This window comes from Oncorhynchus clarkii, chromosome 6 (assembly GCF_045791955.1).
Source record: "Oncorhynchus clarkii lewisi isolate Uvic-CL-2024 chromosome 6, UVic_Ocla_1.0, whole genome shotgun sequence".
NCBI classification, from domain to species: Eukaryota; Metazoa; Chordata; class Actinopteri; order Salmoniformes; family Salmonidae; genus Oncorhynchus; species Oncorhynchus clarkii.
The window spans coordinates 37,549,178-37,569,839 of NC_092152.1; the positions used below are offsets into that span (position 1 = coordinate 37,549,178).

The 20,662-nt window shown below is 41.2% G+C and overlaps 1 protein-coding gene across 1 annotated transcript; it reads left to right on the plus strand.

Moving 5' to 3' along the window:
• Positions 1-166: 166 nt before the first annotated feature.
• Positions 167-19,108, plus strand: LOC139411093 (vacuolar protein sorting-associated protein 37B-like). Its single transcript, XM_071156940.1, has 4 exons — positions 167-359; positions 7,460-7,631; positions 17,345-17,427; positions 17,766-19,108. The coding sequence occupies exons 1-4, from the start codon at positions 228-230 to the stop codon at positions 18,234-18,236; spliced, it is 858 nt and encodes a 285-aa protein (XP_071013041.1). The 5' UTR covers positions 167-227; the 3' UTR covers positions 18,237-19,108.
• Positions 19,109-20,662: the final 1,554 nt, after the last annotated feature.

The window sequence follows — 20,662 nt, forward strand, 5'->3', positions numbered from 1 at the left end:
TGAAAACATATTGTTTGTTGTTGCCTGTTGGTTTTATCGTAGCAGAGGCCTCTTCGACAGTATTACATTCAGTATGACGTCATATATTCCCACCTCCTATCCTGTGCCAGAGACACACAGCTTCCGGTTACAGTCTTGTAGCTTGCTCGTTTTTTTCAGCCAAGCTGTTTAGTCTTCGGAGCGCGTGAGAGTGAAGGTGCTTCAACGAAAGGGATCTGAGGGGAAGAATGAATCTTAAGACAGATGTGACAGAAATGTCTGGTTTTTGGAACAAGTTTAGCTCCTACTCGATGACGCAGCTTAACGAAATGCTTGAAGATGATGACAAATGTAACAAAATTATTCAAGAAATGGAAGAGGTAAGCCACTGTAACAACTTCACTTGGGTTTACTGCCGCAATGTTTATTTTTTTTTAAACTTTTGCCAGCATGCAGGGTAGGTAACGAAGCATTTAGTGAATGTCGAGAATTTGCGGAATTATATTGCATACCTTCCAATACATCGTTTTTCAACCTTTGGTGCGTGGACAGATAACGTTACCGTCAATGTCAGGTGTTTAAAAAAAAAATAAATAAAAAATATATATATATATATAATTTTAAATTCTTTGAATAACTTTTAGAATTTTGCTGTCTAACTCGAAATAGCAAACCTTCCTGGAACTCGACATGCTTTGCCACATTGTTGCCATAAAATAAACAAACACTGTTACATTGTCAGCGAGTAACAGCAACATAACAATATTGCTGCAGAGAAAATGTATAGTATCCATGCTTCTCTTCTCTTGATCAGCGATATATTTTGGAAGAACGTTACTTGCAGATGGATATGGACATGAAAAGAGTAAGAACACTTCCTCTCTGGGAGTGTCAACTGGTATTATGGTTGGTGACGAAGCAAAAATACCTATGTTTACCAAGCTACATTAATGACACGACATACAGTTCAGAAGGTCAGAGTTTCCGTTTATGAAAATTCAATTACCAGACCCAATAAGGGCAGGTGTTTATACATTTATTTTTTGTTTAATTTGGCGCAATGCACCTCCGCGCCTGTTTTACAAAAAAACATGTTATCTTGTATAACCAGCTGCCTTTTTAGCCATAAGGAACCTTGAATGAGGTTTGGTAACACAATTAGCTATAAAGTCACTGATGACGATAATCATGAAATTGTCAGCTGCTGAATGAACTTTTACTGCCAGCTGTGCCGAGTCATTACACTCAGTATGGTAGTTTATTTGTTAGATTATCTTTAATATAGCCTAGTGGTTAGAGCATTGGGCCAGTAACCGAAAGGTTTGTGGATCGAATCCCTGAGCTGACAGGGTAAAAATCTGTTGTTCTGCCCCTGAACAAGGCAGTTAGCCCACTGTTCCTAGGTTGTCATTGTAAATAAGAATTTGTTCTTAACTGACTTGCCTAGTTAAATAATAAATACAAACATTTCACAGACTATGTTCTCAGAGTTCTCCTTGGGCAGGACTTCTAGTAGCACACCTGAGAGAAGAACAAGCTGTGAGGGTGAATTTACATAGTTGTTCCTAGACAATTCCATAGATCCATCTGTAGGGGAAAGGACAATTGTAAGCTGTAAGGTCTTTAACTGACCTTGTAAATTAATAAAGGAAACCAGCTAGCATTGATTTGCATGTGTCTCGATACCAGAGACCTGCTTTTTATAGTCCCAGTTACGATTTTATTCCTCCCTGTATCTGATTCTAGCTGCCAATGGTTTCGTTTTCCTCACGTTGTGGCAGTGGAGTGGAATGACGAAGGGCTTGATATCATAGCTGATTGCTGTAGGTTACTTTTTTCCTCATAAATCTACACACGATATCCCATAATGACAAAGCAAAAACAGGTTTTTTGAATTTTTTGCAAATGTATCAAAATAAAAAAAACACAGAGATACCTTATGTAAGTATTCAGACTAGGGATGTGTGATATATCGGTGAGCATATCGGAATCATACGATATTACCTACAAATGGTGACATTGGCATCGGCCCAATGTCTAGTTTAACGGCAGTGTGCAAAACCGATGTCAAAGCTGATGTGCATACGTGTTTAACGTAAGTAGATGACGTAATGACACCACGAAAAATACTAAGGGCACACTTCCAACAAGTTTAAGTTGAGCAGTCATTTGAGAGGCGAAATCCATTAACGCCAAGATAATGGAATTCATTATGCAATTTTCTATGGGCGTCACGACTGACATTTGGACCAGCGACATCAGCCCCATGGGCATGCCGAGTCTGACAGCACAGTGGGTCGACGGTGATTTCGTACTGAGGAAAGCCGTGTTGCATGCTCAAGAATGTGCTGGTTGTCATACCACTGCTGCCATTTCAATGGCATTTGAGAACATGTTTGAAACATATACACACTTCTAGTGCCATTCAAACAACTCACTTGAGAAATAAGCTAGTCAACTGCTTCTGCAGCAGACGCGATACCCTCTGTCATGGCATTGAAACGCCTGCTCAACAAACACCTGCTCAACAAAACTGCTGACACAGACCGTGGGGTTAAAACTTACAAAATAACTTGAGGCTGTGAACAATCGATTGGGTGGTATTCTGTCTGGCGCTTCTTTACTGTGTCGCCACCATGCTCTACATACGTAAATGGGGGACATAATGTAGGTAAATGCCAACAAAATAACCTTTTGTTCAGTGTGGTGTGTGTGTGTGTAACCTTTTTTATTTAACTAGGCAAGTCAGTTAAGAACAAATTCTTATTTACAGTGATGGCCTTTGAACCAGGGACTGTAGTGACGCCTCTTGCACTGAGATGCAGTTCCTTAGACCACTGTGTGTGTGTGTTAACTATTTAACTGTACTAGAATGCTTAAAAGGCCGCTAAAATAAAAGATAATGGTGCGTTATTTGGGGTGGGGAGGGGGTTTTGCAAGAAAAATATCTGATTTTCGGTATCGGCCAAAAATGTCATATCGGTGCATCCCTAATTCAGACTCTTTGCTATGAGCCTTGAAATTGGACGTGATTTGTAAAGGCACACACCTGTCTATTTAAGGTTCCACAGGTGACAGTACATGTCAGAGCTAAAACCAAGCCATGAGGTCAAATGAATTGTCTGTAGAGTTCCAAACTGAGCCAAACTGAGCAATCGGGAGAGAAGGGCCTTTGTCAGAGAGGTGACCAAGAACCCGATGGTTACTCTGACAGAGCTCCAGAGTTCCTCTGTGGAGATGGTTTCCCTTCTGGAAGGTTCTCCCATCTATGCAGCACTCCACCAGACAGAAGCCACACCTCAGTGAAAGCACATGACAGCCCACTTGCAGTTTGCCCAAAAGGAACCTAAAGAACTCTCAGACCATGAGAAACAAGATTCTCTGGTTTGATGAAACCAAGATTGAAGTCTTTGGCCTAAATGCCAAGCATCACGTCTAGAGGAAACCTGGCACCACCTCTACGGCGAAGCATGGTGGTGGCAGCATCATGCTGTGGGGATGTTTTTCAGCGGTAGGGACTAAGCGACTAGTCAGGATCGAGGGAAAGCTGAACGGAGAAAAGTACAGAGGGCCTTAAAGAAAACTTGCTCCAGAGAGCTCAGGACCTCAGACTGGGGTGAATGTTCACCTTCCAACAGGACAACTACCCTAAGCACACAGTCAGGACAACACCAGAATGGCTTCAGGACAAGTCTCTGAATGTCCTTGAATGGCCTGGATCTAACATCTCTGGAAAGACCTGAAAATAGCTGTCCAGCGACGCTCCCCATCCAACCTGACAGAGCTTTTGAGAAGATCTGCAGAGAAGAATGGGAGAAACTCCCCAAATACATGTGTGCCAAGCTTGTAGCGTCATACCCAAGAAGACCTGACACTGTAATCGCTGCTAAAGGTGCTTCAACGAAGTACTGAGTAAAGGGTCTGAATAATTATGTAAATGTGATATTTCTGGGTTTTTTCTTTATACATTTGCAAAAATGTATAAAACTGTTTTTGCTTTGTCATTATGGTGTATTGTGTGTAGATTGGGGGGGGGGGGGGATGGCTTAATCCATTTTAGAATAAGGCTGTAATGTATCAAAATGTGACAAAAGTCAAGGGGTCTGAATACTTTCCCGAATGCCTTCTGTTTTCCCCGCTGGTCACATGGATTCAAAGGGAGTATGACAAAGAAACACACCTTATGACTGAGAGAGATTCATTCTCAACATACTTCCTTCAGACTGGAATTTGGCATTACCTGATTTGACATAGTATCTTTATTATTTATTGAGATGCTTAGTCTTCAGGCTAAAATGACGTAATTACTTTTAGGAATATTTTAATAGTTGTGTCCTTGACAACGATTATGAAAAAAAATTGGTTGCAGCTCGACTCACGTTGGTTGAGCACCCTCTGCTTCTTTCCTAATTACTTTGAGCAACATTTAATTTTAAGGAAAGTTCTTTATTGGTGTGTGCGTTGCTTTTTATACAGTTCTTCTGAAGAATAATAGCATGTGGAAAATGTCCACCCCCCGTGCAATTAACCTTTTTTACGTCTGGCCCCTGTGAGAATATGGTTGATTAGCCCTGATGTACACAATGTAATCTGAGCAGGTACCGTATGTAAGTACACTGTACTGCTCCGGTATGGAAATGCATACCTGTAAATATGGACACTTTTTTTTTATGCTTTATGCTAGCTAACTAACCACTCTTTTTCACATTTGGAATACACACTCGCACACCTACTCACTCACTGTTTGTATGCAAATGGTGTTCAATGGGTGTGTGTTCCTATCATTTCAAATAACCAGAACAAGAGCAACTAAAGTTCCTTTTCAGCAAATGTAACCGGTAGTATCTCAACACTGGGTGGCGGTTGGCCTAGTTCTCCATCACCACATGATGTGTCCGCTGATTAACTTTGTGTTTTGACATTTCACATGTGAAGTAAATTTGAGATTAAGCTGACTTTGTACAGTCATTCAGCCCCTCTGTGAATTCCTTCCATGATCAGTCAGTCTCAGTAGGCAAATCCTCCCTCTCAATAGAGTGCTGTAGAGCACTGTATTGTCACTTTGAAGTGATTGTGGTTCAAAAGAGAAATGGAAGGAAGGAAAATAACAACCACAGGTATGAGCCAGTGTCACTTAGTTGAGAAACTGTGATTTGCAGATATGTAGCTAGACCTATACCAGGCATGACATTGAGAGATGTAGCCCTCTATATCTTGCTCCCTGTTTGGCTGAGCTCTAGAATAGAATCATCTCTTGGACTGAGCTCCAGAGGAGGCACTGAATGAAAACCCTCTGTTTGGGTGTGTTGCTGGCTGCTGAGTAGCAGTGCTGTGCTAGGATTAAGTCCTCCCTGGCCATGCCTTCTTATTTCATAATAACTTCATTATGTTAGTTGGAGGGGTGTCTTAAATGTGAAGAAAAAAGGAATGTAATTGAACACAGTATGTGTGTTGTGACGATTTTGGTGTTCCCTCTAGTATTTTCCCTCAGGTACTGTCACTGTGAACAGAGAATGTGGAGAGTTTTTCTGAACGCATTTCCTTCCCCCGCAAAATGTGTTTGGTTGGACAGAATAAGCCTGCAGTTATGGATGCTATTTAAGGGCCTACTTTTTTTTCGGTGCACGGCGTTGGAGTGGCTAATTGAGACGTGGTTCTGTTCCTCGGAAGTTAGTTGTATGGCTTTGTTTGGTCAGCTCAGGACATGGCAGTGCAGTGGCGGAAGCAGTAAAGCACAGTGGCAATAAGTGTATTTAGCCTCTGGCCTTGTCTGAAATGTTGTTTTCTCTCTGTCACCCTCTAACCCACAGCCATGCGGCCAAAGCCCACACGGCTGTCTGGTTTCTGTCTTTCTGTTACAAGATAATCCGTCTTGGAAGTAGTGTTCTACATGGTAGGTTAGTTTATGTATTTTCAGAGCTGGGTCACATGATTCTATTCACACCCAAGCCACTTGCTATTTCTGTCCTTGGAGAAAATGTAGCTTGATGCGACTGTGAATTTGAGTCATGTGGGAAAAGCTCTTGAATAGTTAGTTAGTCATCAGCCACTGTTTAGATTCTTGGCTCAAATTAAACTCCATATTCATATTTTCTTCATGTGACTAATTTGAGTTTTTTTAAAAATATATATATTTTTTTTACATAATCCACATGCCGTGGGCTTGTTTTGAGAAGTCACACAGCGGGTTCTAGTTTTGAGTGTTGACAGGACAGGCACAAGATCTGATCCCTACCCATCCTGGTGTTGCCTTCCATTCTGTTTGTGTATCCGCATGTCTTACCATGTGTGTCTTTATAATGTGTCATAAAATGTATGTCTTAAAATTGAACTGACAGCGTTTGAACTACTTTGCAGATATGAAACACAGGCAATCAGTCATATCAAATTCCCAAATATCAAGTTCCCAGTTAATGCTACAAAACCAACTTTATACAAGGTTTTAAAAATAGGTTCTATTTAACTCAAAATTCCATGATGTAGAGTAAGGCATTTTTGGCAGAATAGATGGATACAGTTCAATGCATATAATTCACTAATACATTATTTGGAAGTCCAAAAAATATTGCTATCAGGTTGTAATTCACAGCTGACCTGGTGCATTGTTTGCTGCCTCCACCCATTCAAGATGCATGGTTTGTTTCAATGACTGAATAGTTTGGACAAAAACGGACAAATGTAACCAAGGCTGGGAATGTCAATACAATCAAACAGCAATCGCAGTGACCACAAGTCAATCATATCATGGCCAATAGGTTAGCGTATCTATTCATTTAGGTCTTTATTTAGCAAGCTTGATTAAAACACGAAGCCTACTTTAGCTACCTAGCGAGCTAACTAATGGGAGTTTGTCAGCTTTTTCCCCTCATTGTTTTTCTGTGGCTACAGCTAGAGATGCAGGTGTCATTTGGTTAGCTAGCAAGAAATGGGTATCACTTTGCTAGCTAGCTATGCTGAATTTGAATGACTATTATCCACAGTTAGCATGCATATCTCTTAGTTGTCAATCAAATGTATTTGGCATCGGACAAATGGGCAGACAGGCAATTCCCATCCAGTTGTCACTGCCTGTAAACACACAGTCCAGTTCAAAGTGAATGATAGCAGGCCCGTGTGGCAACTAGCTTATTTGCATATATGCCTACTGTAGCTCTGAATATGGCACAACGGTCTGCGTAGAGTTCGGTCCTGGACAAGACTAACAGTTTTTATTAGGTTTTATTTACTGCAGTGTATTGATTGTCCGAACGCACGGCCGCTTTCCCACAATATTGCTGTAGAATTTAACTTACTCTACGTCATTACCAAACATTCTGTGAATGTATGAAAACGTGAACATGAAGGTGTCTAAGTGCTCGCTTGTCAGAAAGCAGTCATATTCTTCCTGGGGGTGTATTGTATCTGAGCAGATTTCTATAAGATTTCATGTTGCTTAAACACTGTCAGTTTCACTGTGTGTGGGTCTTAATGTGTATTGTAGATGCAGGATGTGCTGCAGATCAAGGAGATGATCCTGGCCAGTAACCGGAGCCTGGCAGAGCAGAATCTTCAACTGCAGCCCAGCCTGGAACACCAGAAGACCCAGCTCACCAAATGCTACGGCTCACTACAGGAGAGCTTTGAGGCCTACCAGGTCCACAAGTCCAAACTAGGTAACGCATGTTCACTTGTCTGCAGAATTTGAGTAAATTTCATTATACCCTGAGTGTACAAAACCGTAAGAACACCTGCTCTTTCCATGGCATAGACGAGGGGGGTGGGGGGGGAAGTACCAAATCCCCTTACTATAGGGGAGGTGCATGCAAGCAGATAAGGACATTTGGCTAGGATGGAATAAATTATATTGTAAAACCTGCAAGAGAGCGAATGTAAACCAGGGGAAAAACTACCCTCCCTGTGCACCCCCCCCCCCCCACCCCCCACACACACCCCCAAAAAACACAATCCTCCCCAAAGCAACAAAAAAAAGTTTGACAACCCTCCCCTATTTTGGACCACCCCACAGTAAATTGTGATCTGTCCCTTACAATGAAAAAGCAAGGTATTTTTTGTAAAAATGATGCATGGCCATCATATTTTTAATGTTTATCGTAGGAAGAATGTAGCCTGCTACATTTCCTAATGTTTTACTTAAAGTTAATCTTGCATTTTAAATACCGGAGAAAAGTACAGTGTGAACCCTTTGGAATTACCTGAACTTCTGCATGAATTGGTCATACAATATCATCTGATCTTTATCTAAGTCACAACAATAGATGAACAGTCTGCTTAAACTAATAACGCACAAAAAATTATACATTTTCATGTCTTTATTGAACGTACCGCGTAAACATTCACAGTGCAGGGTGGGAAAGTATGTGAACCCTTAGATTTAATAACTGGTTGACCCTCCTTTGGCAGCAGTAACCTCAACCAAATGGTTTCTGTAGTTGCGGCTCAGACCTGCACAACGGCCAGGAGGAATTTTGGACCATTCCTCTTTACAAAACCGTTTCAGTTCAGCAATATTCTTAGGGTGTCTGGTGTGAATCACCCTCTTGGGGTCATGCCACAGCATCGGGTTGAGGTCAAGACTCTGACTGGGCCACTCCAGAAGGCATATTTTATTCTGTTGAAGACATTCTGTTGTTGATGTTACTTCTGTGTTTTGGGTCGTTGTCCTGTTGCATCACTCAACTTCTGTTGAGCTTCAATTGGCAGACAGATTGCCTTACATTCTTCTGCAAAATGTCTTGATAAACTTGGGAACACATTTTTCCGTCGATGATAGCAAAGCTGTCCAGCAAAGCAGCTCCAAACCATGATGCTCCCTTCACCATACTTTACAGTTGGGATGAGGTTTTGTGTCTTTTTTTCTCCACACACAGTGTTGTGTGTTTCTTCCAAACAGCTCAACTTTAGTTTAATCTGTCCACAGAAGATTTTGCCAGCAGCGTTGTGGAACATCCAGATGCTCTTCTGCGAACTTCAGACGTGCAGCAATGTTTTTTTTTTGCAGCAGTGGCTTCTTCCGTGTTGTCCTCCCATGAACACCATTCTTGTTTAGTGTTTTACGTATCGTAGACTCGTAAATGGAGATGTTAGCTAAAGACTTACAGAAATCCCTGGAACATGCTGACACTCCAGGATTCTTCTTAGGCTCATTGAGCTGTGCTGTGCTCTTGCAGTCCTTTGCAGGATGGCTACTCCTAGGGAGAGTAGCAAGAGTGCTGAACTTTCTCCATTTATAAACAATTTGTCTTACTGTGGACTGATGAACATCAAGGCTTTTAGAGATACTTTTGTAACCCTTTCCAGGTTTTTGCAAGTCAACAATTCTTAATATTGGTTCTTCTGAGATCTCTTTTGTTCGAGGCATGGTTCACATCAGGCAATGCTTCTTCTGAATAGCAAACTCAAATTTTGTGAGTTTTTTTTTACAAGGCAGGGCAGCTCTAACCAACATCTCCAATCTCGTCTCATTGATTGGACTCCAAGTTAGCTGACTCCTGACTCCTATTAGCTTTTGGAGAAGTCATTAGCCTAGGGGTTCACATACTTTTTCCAACCTACACTGTGAATGTTTAAATGATGTATACAATATAGACAAGAAAAATAGAATTTGTGTGTTATAAGTTTAAGCACACTGTGTCTGTGACTTAGATGAAGATCAGATCTATTTTTTATGACCAATTTCATGCAGAAATCCAGATAATTCCAAAGGTTCACATACTTTTTCTTGCCACTGTAGCTACACATCACTCAGTGTTGTCTGCTGATTGAATACCCGTTTATGAATTCTCACCCGAGTGGAGAAGTGCAACTGAACATTTTTCTGATGCTGAGAAGAAATTACAATAAGAAGCATTTTAGGTCTGCGTTTACAAAACGCAGCATGATATTTCTTATGTGTTTTATATATGCTTATTTTGTGATGCATTGGAAAACCTCCCTGGTCTTTGTGGTTGAATCTGGGTTTGATATTCACTGCTCGATTGGGGGGCTTTAAAAATATCTGTATTTGTGGGGTACAGAGATGAGGTAGTTATTCAAAAATTTGGCTAAATGCTATTGCACAGAGTGAGTCCATGCAACTTATTGTGTGACTTGTTAAGCAAGTTTTTAACTCCGGAACTTATTTAGCTTTGCCATAACAAAGGGGTTGAATACTTATTGACTCAAGACATTTTCATTGTTGAAATTTGTATTAGTTAATTCCACTTTGACATTATGGGGTATTGTATGTATGTAAGCCAGTTACATTTTTTCAGCAATTATAATTTCAGACCATAAGACAACAAAATTAGCAAAAAGTCAAGGGGTGTGAATACTTTCTGAACACACTGTAAGTTTAACTTTATGAGCTTGAATGCCTGTCTATGCAATTTGTTTATTTTCATTTGTGCTCGCTAGCATATTTAGCTAGCAGCCTCCATGGAAATGTGCTATTACTTGTGCTAAATTTGTTAGTGTTCTAGTAATAGATGCCTAATGGGCATATTTTGCCGGGGGTTTTGGTGCGCCTTTGTGTAATAAGCTGGTAATACCGTAAATCATGGATGACAGAAGGACGATATGAAAATCTGTATATCGTCCAACCCTATTAATTGTGATGGCTGAATGGTTTGAAAAGGTTATGCCTATTATCTGGATTACCAAATCAGTTGACAACTCACTCTGAACTTTTGAACGTTGTTTACTGTCATGGATAGTTTGAGACGGTAGTTACAATATTTTTCTATTGTTTGTTCTTCCATTGACACGCAGATCTGACCAGTTTCTCCATTTCCTGATTATTATTATTAAATAGTGGCCCTAGTGCATTTGTCATTTTCCTTCCCGCAGTAGCTGATCTCTGCCAGTATTGAGCAGAATACAGCATTGACTTAGATCCCAGCTATACTGCAGTAGGCGAGAGTTAGAGAGTAGTGTATACCCCCATAATGGCACACCTTAGCAGCACTTTGTGTGGAGTGAGTAATAAGTTGAGTGCTGATACCTATGACCTGGTATGACGCAACGGTTGCCAGTGAAGCCACTCTGAACAGCATGTCAACATTTCATTACTTACTTTGTTCTAGTGGGTGTAGTTTAGCACTCACTGATGAAGTTGGTTTAACCTTGTATTCTCCTGTAGTCAAAGCACCTGACCTGCCATTTGTTTGTTGAATTCTGAATTCCATTTAGTCAAATGTAGATTTCCCTGTGTGCTGGCTGTCCTAGCAGCAGATGCCTGGGAAGGACAGAGCAGAACAGCACAACTGGATCCCAAATGGCAGCCTATTTTCTATGTAGTAAACTATATATAGGAAATAGGGTGCGTCATTTGGGACGCATCCCATAGCAAAAAAAAAAAATCTATGTCTCCAAGCAGAATCAACCCAGTATTGTTTGATTTGTGTGTTTCCTTTTGTATACAGTGACTCCCCCACCAATCCTTCAAGGCAATGCCAAAGGGGGTTCTTCAGAAGAGACTCCCAGTCTAGCAGTGAGTGGGAGCCAGGATGACAGGACAGACTCTGCTCCCCTGCCCCTTATTACAGCAGTCCACAGTGAGCCATTGTGCTGCTGGGCATGTGAGAGCCAAACTGTGCTAGAGGGAGGTAGGGATAGAGAGGGGAAAAGAGCGAGATAGAATAGCCAAAAACTCTCCCTCAGACTACCAGTGAAGGCTGGCCTGTATCCATTACTAAATGGCAGTCTCATGATCCCTGGGTCCAAGGGGTGGGTGTGTGTGTTCCTGTTCCTCGCTGGTCTTTCAGAGGTAGAGAATCATTCCATTGTGTGGAGGAGTGCTGATACTCCTGTGAGTCTGTGTCGTTAGAGGGGGAGAGGGGGGGTTTCATCAGCTCAGGGGATCCAATCTTGCAACCGTACAGTAACTTGTCCAATGCTCTAACCACATGCACTCCACGAGGAGCCTGCCTGTTACGCAAATGCAGTAGAGGCCAAGGTAAGTTGCTAGCTAGCATTAAACTTATCTTATAAAAAACAATCAATTATAATCACTAGTTATAACTACTAATCCAGGTTTGCAGGCAATATTAACCAGGTGAAATTGTGTAATTTCTCATGTGTTCATTGCACGCAGAGTCAGGGAATATGCAACAGTTTGGGCTGCATGGTTCATTGCGAACTAATTTGCCAGAATTTTACGTAATTATGACACAACATGGAAGGTTGTGCAATGTAACAAGAATATTTAGACTTAGGGATGCCACCCCTTACATAAAATACAGAACGGTTCCATATTTCACTGAAATAATAAACGTTTTGTTTTCGAAATGATAGTTTCCGGATTCGAACATATTAAAACACAGAAATACGAGCCTTTTGTCTATTATGTTATAATTAAGTCTGATTTGATAGAGCAGTCTGACTGAGCAGCAGCAGGCTGGTAATCATTCATTCAAACAGCACTTTCGTGCGTTTTGGCAGCAGCTCTTTGCAATCACAGCGCTGTTTGACTTCAAGCCTATCAGCCTAATGACTGGTGTAACCGATGTGAAATGGCTAGCTAGTTAGCTGGGTGTGCGCTAATAGCGTTTCAAACGTCACTCGCTCTTAGATTTGGAGTAGTTATTCCCCTTGCGCTGCAAGGGCCGCGGCTTTTGTGCAGCGATGGGTAACGCTGCTTCGAGTGTGGCTGTTGTCGATGCGTTCCTGGTTCGAGCCTAGGTAGGGGCGAGGAGAGTAACGGAAGCTATACTGTTACACTGGCAATAATATAGTGCCTATAAGAACATCCAATAGTCAAAGATATATGAAATACAAATGGTATAGAGATAAATAGTCCTATAAATACTATATTAACTACAACCTAAAACCTCTTACCTTGGAATATTGAAGTCTCATGTTAAAAGGAACCACCAGCTTTCATATGTTCTCATGTTCTGAGCAAGGAACTTAAACGTTAGCTTTTTTATATGGCACATATTGCACTTTTACTTCTCCAACACTTTGTTTTTGCATTATTTAAACCGAATTGAACATGTTTCATCATTTTTTTCGAGGCTAAATTGATTTTATTGGTGTATTATATTAAGTTCAAATAAGTGTTCATTCAGTATTGTTGTAATTGTCATTATTACAAATAAATGTAAAAAAATTGTCCGATTTTAATTGGTTTCGGCTTTTTTGTTCCTCCAATAATCGGTATCGTCGTTGAAAAATCATTATCTCTAATTCACATTATTCCAAACACAGGTTCTTAGGATTTATAGTCAGACTTTTAGAGGCTTTTTGTTTAAGTGTAATTTTGTGTAAATATATGCAAAATATGCATCCGTCATACATGTGAAGTGTTTTTTTAAATTATTCCATGAAATTACAAGATTTTGATGAACTGATCTGTAAAGGTCTGACCATTTAAGTGTGTTATTACAATAAAACAAAACAAAAAACATTCTGCCTTGAAGCAATGTGTTGAAAAACAGACTCTTGTGGTATGCAAATTAGCACATTTAACTTCTTATGGCTCGGGGGCAGTATTGAGTAGCTTGGATGAATAAGGTTCCCAGAGTAAACTGCCTGCTACTCAGGCCCAGAAGCTAAGATATGTATATTATTAGTAGATTTGGATTGAAAACACTAAAACACTTTGCATTGTGTCTGTGAGTATAACAGAACTCATATGGCAGGCAAAAACCTGAGAAAAAATCCAACCAGGAAGTGGGAAATCTAAGGTTTGTAGTTTTTCAAGTCTTTGCCTATCCAAGATAGTGCACATTTGGTCCGATTGCACTTCCTAAGGCTTCCACCAGATGTCAACAGTATTTAGAACCTTGTTTCAGGCTTTTACTGTGAAGGGGGAGCGAATAAGAGCTGTTTCAATCAGGTGTCTGGCAGAAGGCCATAAGCTGGTCACGCGCGTGGCCGTGAGAGCGACATGCGTTCCATTGCATTTCTAAAGACAAAGGATTTGTCCGGTTGGAATATTATTGAAGATTTATGTTAAAAACATCCTTAAAATTGATTTTGTTTGTTTGACATGTTTCTACGAACTGTAACAGAACTTTTTGACTTTTCGTCTGGACCTAGTGCTTGCGCCTCATGAATTTGGATTTGTGAACTAAACGCGCAAACAAGGAGGTATTTGGACATAAATGATGGACTTTATCGAACAAAACAACATTTATTGTGGAACTGGGATTCCTGGGAGTGCATTATGATGAAGATCATAAAAGGTAAGTGAATATTTATAATGCTATTTCTGACTTCTGTTGACTCCACAACATGGCGGGTATCTGTATGGCTTTTTTGGTGCCTGAGCGCTGTACTCAGATTATTGCATGGTGTGCTTTTTCCGTAAAGCTTTTTTGAAATCTGATACAGCGGTTGCATTAAGGAGAAGTATATCTTTCATTCCATGTATAACATTTGTATTTTCATCAACATTTATGATGAGTATTTCTGTAAATTGATGTGGCTCTCTGCGAAATTACTGGATGTTTTGGAAGTAAAACATTACTGAACATAACGCGCCAATGTAAACTGAGATTTTTGGATATAAATATGAACTTTATCGAACAAAACATAAATGTATTGTGTAACATGAAGTCCTATGAGTGTCATCTGATGAAGATCATCAAAGGTTAGTGGTTAATTTTATCTCTATTTCTGCTTTTTGTGACTCCTCTCTTTGGCTGGAAAAATGGCTGTTTTTCTGTGACTTGGTGCTGACCTAACATAATCGCAAAGTATGCTTTCGTCATAAAGCTTTTTTGAAATCGGACACTGTGGAGGGATTAACAACAAGTTTATCTTTAAAATGGTGTAAAATACTTGTATGTTTGAGGAATTTGAATTATGAGATTTCTGTTTGAATTTGGCGCCCTGCACTTTCACTGGCTATTGTCATATAGATCCCGTTAACGGAATTTCAGCCGTAAGAAGTTTTAAGGACGTTTTGCCTCTTTGCATATTTTAATTTAGAAATAAATAATACTATGTAATATAATAATACAATAATATATTTACTTATGTATACTTTCAACTGGAAAAGTTTCAGCCAGAGTAAAGAAAAACAAATTCCCAATTAACCTGTGGCCTTGAGCAAATTAAGGCAGCGATGCATGTTTGCAGTTTTAAAGCTAATTTCCAGCAATTCTTTGCATTTTGCCATGGCTAATGCTGTTATTCTGCTCAAACATAATAACAAAATATATACTGCTACAATTTTTTCTCTCTGACTGTCTAGCCTTTATTTTGGTGTTATTATTTGAAAGTAGTGTTTTTATTAGTTTTTATTTAATCTATCTCATGTTTTATATATATTTTTTACTGTTTTTGATTTACCTGTTGATTTTAGTCCCCCCACACCAGACACTTAGTTTGAAATATCAAAATAAACTCTGAAACAACTACATTAATTTAGGGACCGAAAAGCATTAAACTTTTATGGCAATTTAGCTAGCTGTCTTGCTGTTGCTAGCAAATTTGTCCTGGGATATAAACATTGGGTTATTTTACCAGAAATGCACAAGGTCCTCTACTCTGACAATTAATCCACAGACAAGTGTTAAGAGTTTACTAGAAACAATCTCTCCTCCTTCAGGCTACTTTGGACCTCATATGGCGGCTGGCAACCAACTTTAAGGTGCATTAGCACTACCACCAGGCACTGGAGTGTGAACCTCAGTTTATCTTTCAATCACCCACGTGAGAATGCTATTAATTGACTACAACACAGCATTCAACACCATAGTGGCCTCAAAGCTAAGCACTAAGCTAAGGACCCTGGGACTAAACCCCTCCCTCTGCAACTGGATCCTGGACTTCCTGACGGGTCGTCCCCAGGTGTTAAGGGACGGTAACGACACACCCGCAACACTGATCCTTAACACTGGGGCCCCTCGGGGATGCGTGCTCAGTCCCCTCTACTCCCTGTTCACTGTGTTGCCAGGACAACAACCTCTCCCTCAACGTGATCAAGACTAAGGAGATGATGGTTGTGGACTACAGGAAAAGGAGGACCGAGCACACTCCTAAAAACCAATGAGGAGATGGGAGAAGCAGGACTTGCAGTGCGTTAAGTATCACAAATAGAAGCAAGTTCAATTGTAGCACAAGGCTTCGCAGAGGTGTGGGTGCAATGATTGAATAATGTATGTGTACGTTTATTTTGCAACGCTTCCCCCTGTGACACGAGTGGTGTAGTCAGCATGTTAGGCGACCAGAGGAAAATAAAAAAGCTTAGGTGGCCCGCCCAAGGTTTTCAATGGCAGAAAAATCCTTTGACTGGCTGGATCAACTGTGAAAAGCCTTGTGTAATGCTGGTTAAATTAAGCCTCTTATTTGGCACTGAGCGGGGAGGAGCGTGCCAGGGCTTTGTCGCTCGCTCTCTTCCCCCCCACTGGTGTTGCCAACTTTAAAACGTTAGGAGCATAACATTTAGGAGCACCAGAAAATGATTTTTTTTAAATCTATTGATATATAGCCTTTACTGTATGAATTCATGTTGTGCCCTAGAAACAAATATGTAACCCTGTAAATACATCTGATTATTATAAACAGCTAAAATGTTGATTCATATACCGGTCATTGAAATTCAAAGTCATTTGTACAATATTCATATTTTTGCATTGTGTAAAAAGACTACTTTCCTATTTAGATGTATTCCATAGAGAATTGTACACTGTCTTCAAGAATGTCAAGGTTGTTATAATGACATCTGTTTTTAAAACTCCAGGTCCCACAGCAAAATATTTTCGTCGCACTTTATAGCCCTGAATGTATGGCTCAGATCTTCCTTATATTCGGACAACAGCGAATGGGTTTATGCATATACTTATTTTGTTATTACACATTGTGCTACATGATAAGAGTATAAAACATACACCTTTTTAACCATTGAATGGCCACATCTTCTAGGCTACATGAGCTCTGTGCCTGTGAGCTTTGATTTGTCCAGTGTTGAAATTTTAGCTGATTTTGCTTTGACACGGCAATTGAGAGAACAAGGGGTAGAGGAGGAGAAGTTGTTGTTGTGGTTGTTGGCCTCAGTGTAGAAGGGAGTAGGGTACCATTTCAGATCCAGGCTCCAGTCTTAGTTTACCACTCATTGTGAAAGACAGTCGGTCTTTTTGCTCAGATGTTCTGTCCTTGGTTTGGGTGTCAGAGGAGGTTGTTGTAGACAATGAGTGACTGATGGAGATTTAGCTCTGTGTGCGCTCGTGTTTTCTCTCACTGGTTGACTACTCCCTCATTCTTCTGTAGCAGTCATCATGTGATTTAGTGTCATGTTATTAAGGCCTGCTAATTATTTTCATCAGTACATTTTCAACGGTCCTGTGACTGAGGCGACTGAGGATGAATTATAGTTGCGGTCATAAACAAAATGCTAACTTTTGTCTTGTCCCTTTTTTTCTTTCTCTTCTGCTCACAGACCACACCCCTGGGAACAGTTCATTGGACACATTGCTAGCTCTACTGCAGGCAGAGGGAGCCAAGATTGAAGAGGAGACTGAGGTAAGCAGCATGAAAATATCTCTCTTGCGCGCGCACACACACACACACACACACACAGTGTCCTGCCTTTCCTGTTTTTTGTATTTGCACTTTGGCCCAGGGGGCATACTGTGGTTTATTAATCTAACTCTATGGTCCCTTTTGTTACAAGTAAGGTGGACACCCCTCAGATTTTCTTTATAGTTATTTTACTGTCCAATCCTCACATCTTTTCATCATATTTGTATTTATTTTTATAAGTGTTTTTAAAAAAAAGGGGGGAAAAGGCATTTGCATGGAATATCCAGACTGTGCTTTTATTTTAACGTTTTAAACTGTTCCTGCTTCTTCCTAAACAGAACATGGCCGACTCCTTCTTGGACGGCGATGTCACCCTAGATACCTTCATAGACTCATACCAGAGCAAGAGGAAGCTGGCCCACCTGAGGAGGGTGAAGATTGACAAGCTGCAGGAGATGGTGCTGAAGGGCCATAGGCTGCCCCAGGTACCAGTCTCTTGCTCCCATCCCCAGGAGGTCTCAGCCAGGCCAGCCCCCCTCTACACAGAGGTCAACAACCACTCCCCTGTGCCCCAGCCCAGGAGAGCTCCCCCTCCCCCTCCAGCCCAACAACCCCCAGGTGTAGCCCCCCAGCCTGCTGTCTTCTCCTATCCTGCCATCCCATACCCCCCTATCCCCCCCAGGGCAGCCCACCTTTTGCCCAGTGCCAACCTGGAGCACCAGCACCACTTCATGTCTCAGTGCCCCCCTGTCCTTCCTCAAAGGCCTCCCCCTCGCATGGCCCCGCAGTCTGGCTTCATGATTCAATAGTGAAGGGGGTACAGTACATGCAGTGGACTTGCACTGCAATCTTGCTGGAACTATCTTCTGTGTTGTGTCAGGCTGTGAGCCTCTGAATATGGCACAACGTAATGCAAAGGGGGTCGACTAACTTAGATTGAAGGCTGGTCTGGGCATGTTCAACTGAAAAACAGAATCGAGTTTGAATTTGCACTCTTCTCACCAGAATCAGCACTCCATTGCTACAACACCCCAGAAAGGACTTGACTGACCAGTGCTTGCGTCTGCAAAGTTACATCTCTCAGCGATAGGGCTTTAGATGTAGTCTAAAGTGAAATAAATGTCAATTTATGCTGGCCTCTTAAAACTGGGCTTGGCCATGACCCCAGTCAGAAAAGACCTATTTTTTTCAGCACTTTATGCCCCTCAGGTGTTTCCTCAGTCCTCCCTCTCCTCTTCCTGCCCGTTACAGTGAAGGTGCCTCTCATCTGTCATCTGTGGTGTCTAAAGCCGAATGGGGACTAGAGCCATTCATTGTTTCTCATTTGATCTACAGTGTCATTTGAATGTTGTTTTTATATTGTGTAACCAGAGACTTCCCAGAAGACGATGGTAAATCATATGCAATAGATATTTAGAGTACTAATGTCATACAGCATTATTGTTGCCAGGAAAGATTGGACAGACATTTTGAAATAACTAATTTGTGAGGTGTGTGCATCTCTTCTCCAGCATGGACAGTTGTCAAAAAAGTGTATGGATCTCATGCCCAATCCAATATGGAGGACAGTCGAATTGGTCTCTGTCGCTCAGGGCAGACATGTGCAAACATGCACATAGTAGGGGCGGGTGGGGGTTGGTGTCACAAACACTCTGAAACCTTGGCCTCTTGGTCTTGCCTGCGAAGGGAGTGAACCAGGGGCTATATCTGTTCTTAGTTCTGCATTTTTTGAACGGAGCATGCTTATCTAAAATGGTGAGGAAGTTACTTTTAAAGAAAGACCAGGCATCCTCAACTGACGGGATGAGGTCAATGTCCTTCCAGGATACCCGGGCCAGGTCGATTAGAAAGGCCTGCTCACAGAAGTGTTTTAGGGAGCGTTTGACAGTGATGAGGGGTGGTCGTTTGACTGCGGCTCCGTAGCGGATACAGGCAATGAGGCAGTGATCGCTGAGATCCTGGTTGTAGACAGCGGAGGTGTATTTGGAGGGCCAGTTGGTCAGGATGACGTCAATGAGGGTGCCCTTGTTTACAGAGTTAGGGTTGTACCTGGTGGGTTCCTTGATGATTTGAGTGAGATTGAGGGCATCTAGCTTAGATTGTAGGACTGCCGGGGTGTTAAGCATATCCCAGTTTAGGTCACCTAACAGAACAAACTCTGAAGCTAGATGGGGGGCGATCAATTCACAAATGGTGTCCAGGGCACAGCTGGGAGCTGAGGGGGGTCGGTAGCAGGCGGCAACAGTGAGAGACTTATTTCTGGAGAGAGTAATTTTCAAAATTAGTAGTTCGAACTGTTTGGGTATGGACCTGGAGAGTATGACATTACTTTGCAGGCTATCTCTGCAGTAGACTGCAACTCCTCCCCCTTTGGCAGTTCTATCTTGACGGAAGATGTTATAGTTGGGTATGGAAATCTCAGAATTTTTGGTGGCCTTCCTGAGCCAGGATTCAGACACGGCAAGGACATCAGGGTTAGCAGAGTGTGCTAGAGCAGTGAGTAAGACACACTTAGGGAGGAGGCTTCTGATGTTGACATGCATGAAACCAAGGCTTTTTCGATCACAGAAGTCATCTGTCATTGCCATATAATCAATTTACCTTAAGTGTTGTTTTAGTCAATAATAGCATACTTGATGCGCAACAGTTTTGGAAAATAATTTTTTTGTCCTTCCATATATCACTCCTTTAATCATTGAATGGCGTTTTCTCTTGGGTACGTTATAAAGCTGATTATCGTCATTGCTGTTGAAACAAGATTAGTCTATTTAAGTTCATTCGGTGATATAACCACATACAGTCCATATCAAATCAAGTATATACTGCAACTAAGCCAGTCATCCACTGTTGTGTGAACAGTAAAACCCTCTGTAATTGAAGGTAATTATCACATTGACTGAACAAAAAGACTCTGTTATCTTAAAGAGATTTTATATACTTAGCCAGTAGATCTGAAAGTAGTGCTCACGAGCCAGAAGTGGTCTGCGAAAATTGCGTACTATGTCACATATGTGCCGATATGTGCACCACGTCATTGCTCTGCTGTGTATGCATCTTGCTAGCTGTCTTGCAACTGGTGAGTGGCTTAAGCTCATTGGCTAGAACTCTAATTGCTAGGGGGCTGGTCCACATATAGGGTAAATGTTGCACAGCTTCCAGAAAAACATTGAAAAGATAAACTAGGGATTTTGTGTCTAATTGAAGTAAGACAGTAATTCTGCTCATAGATTATGAA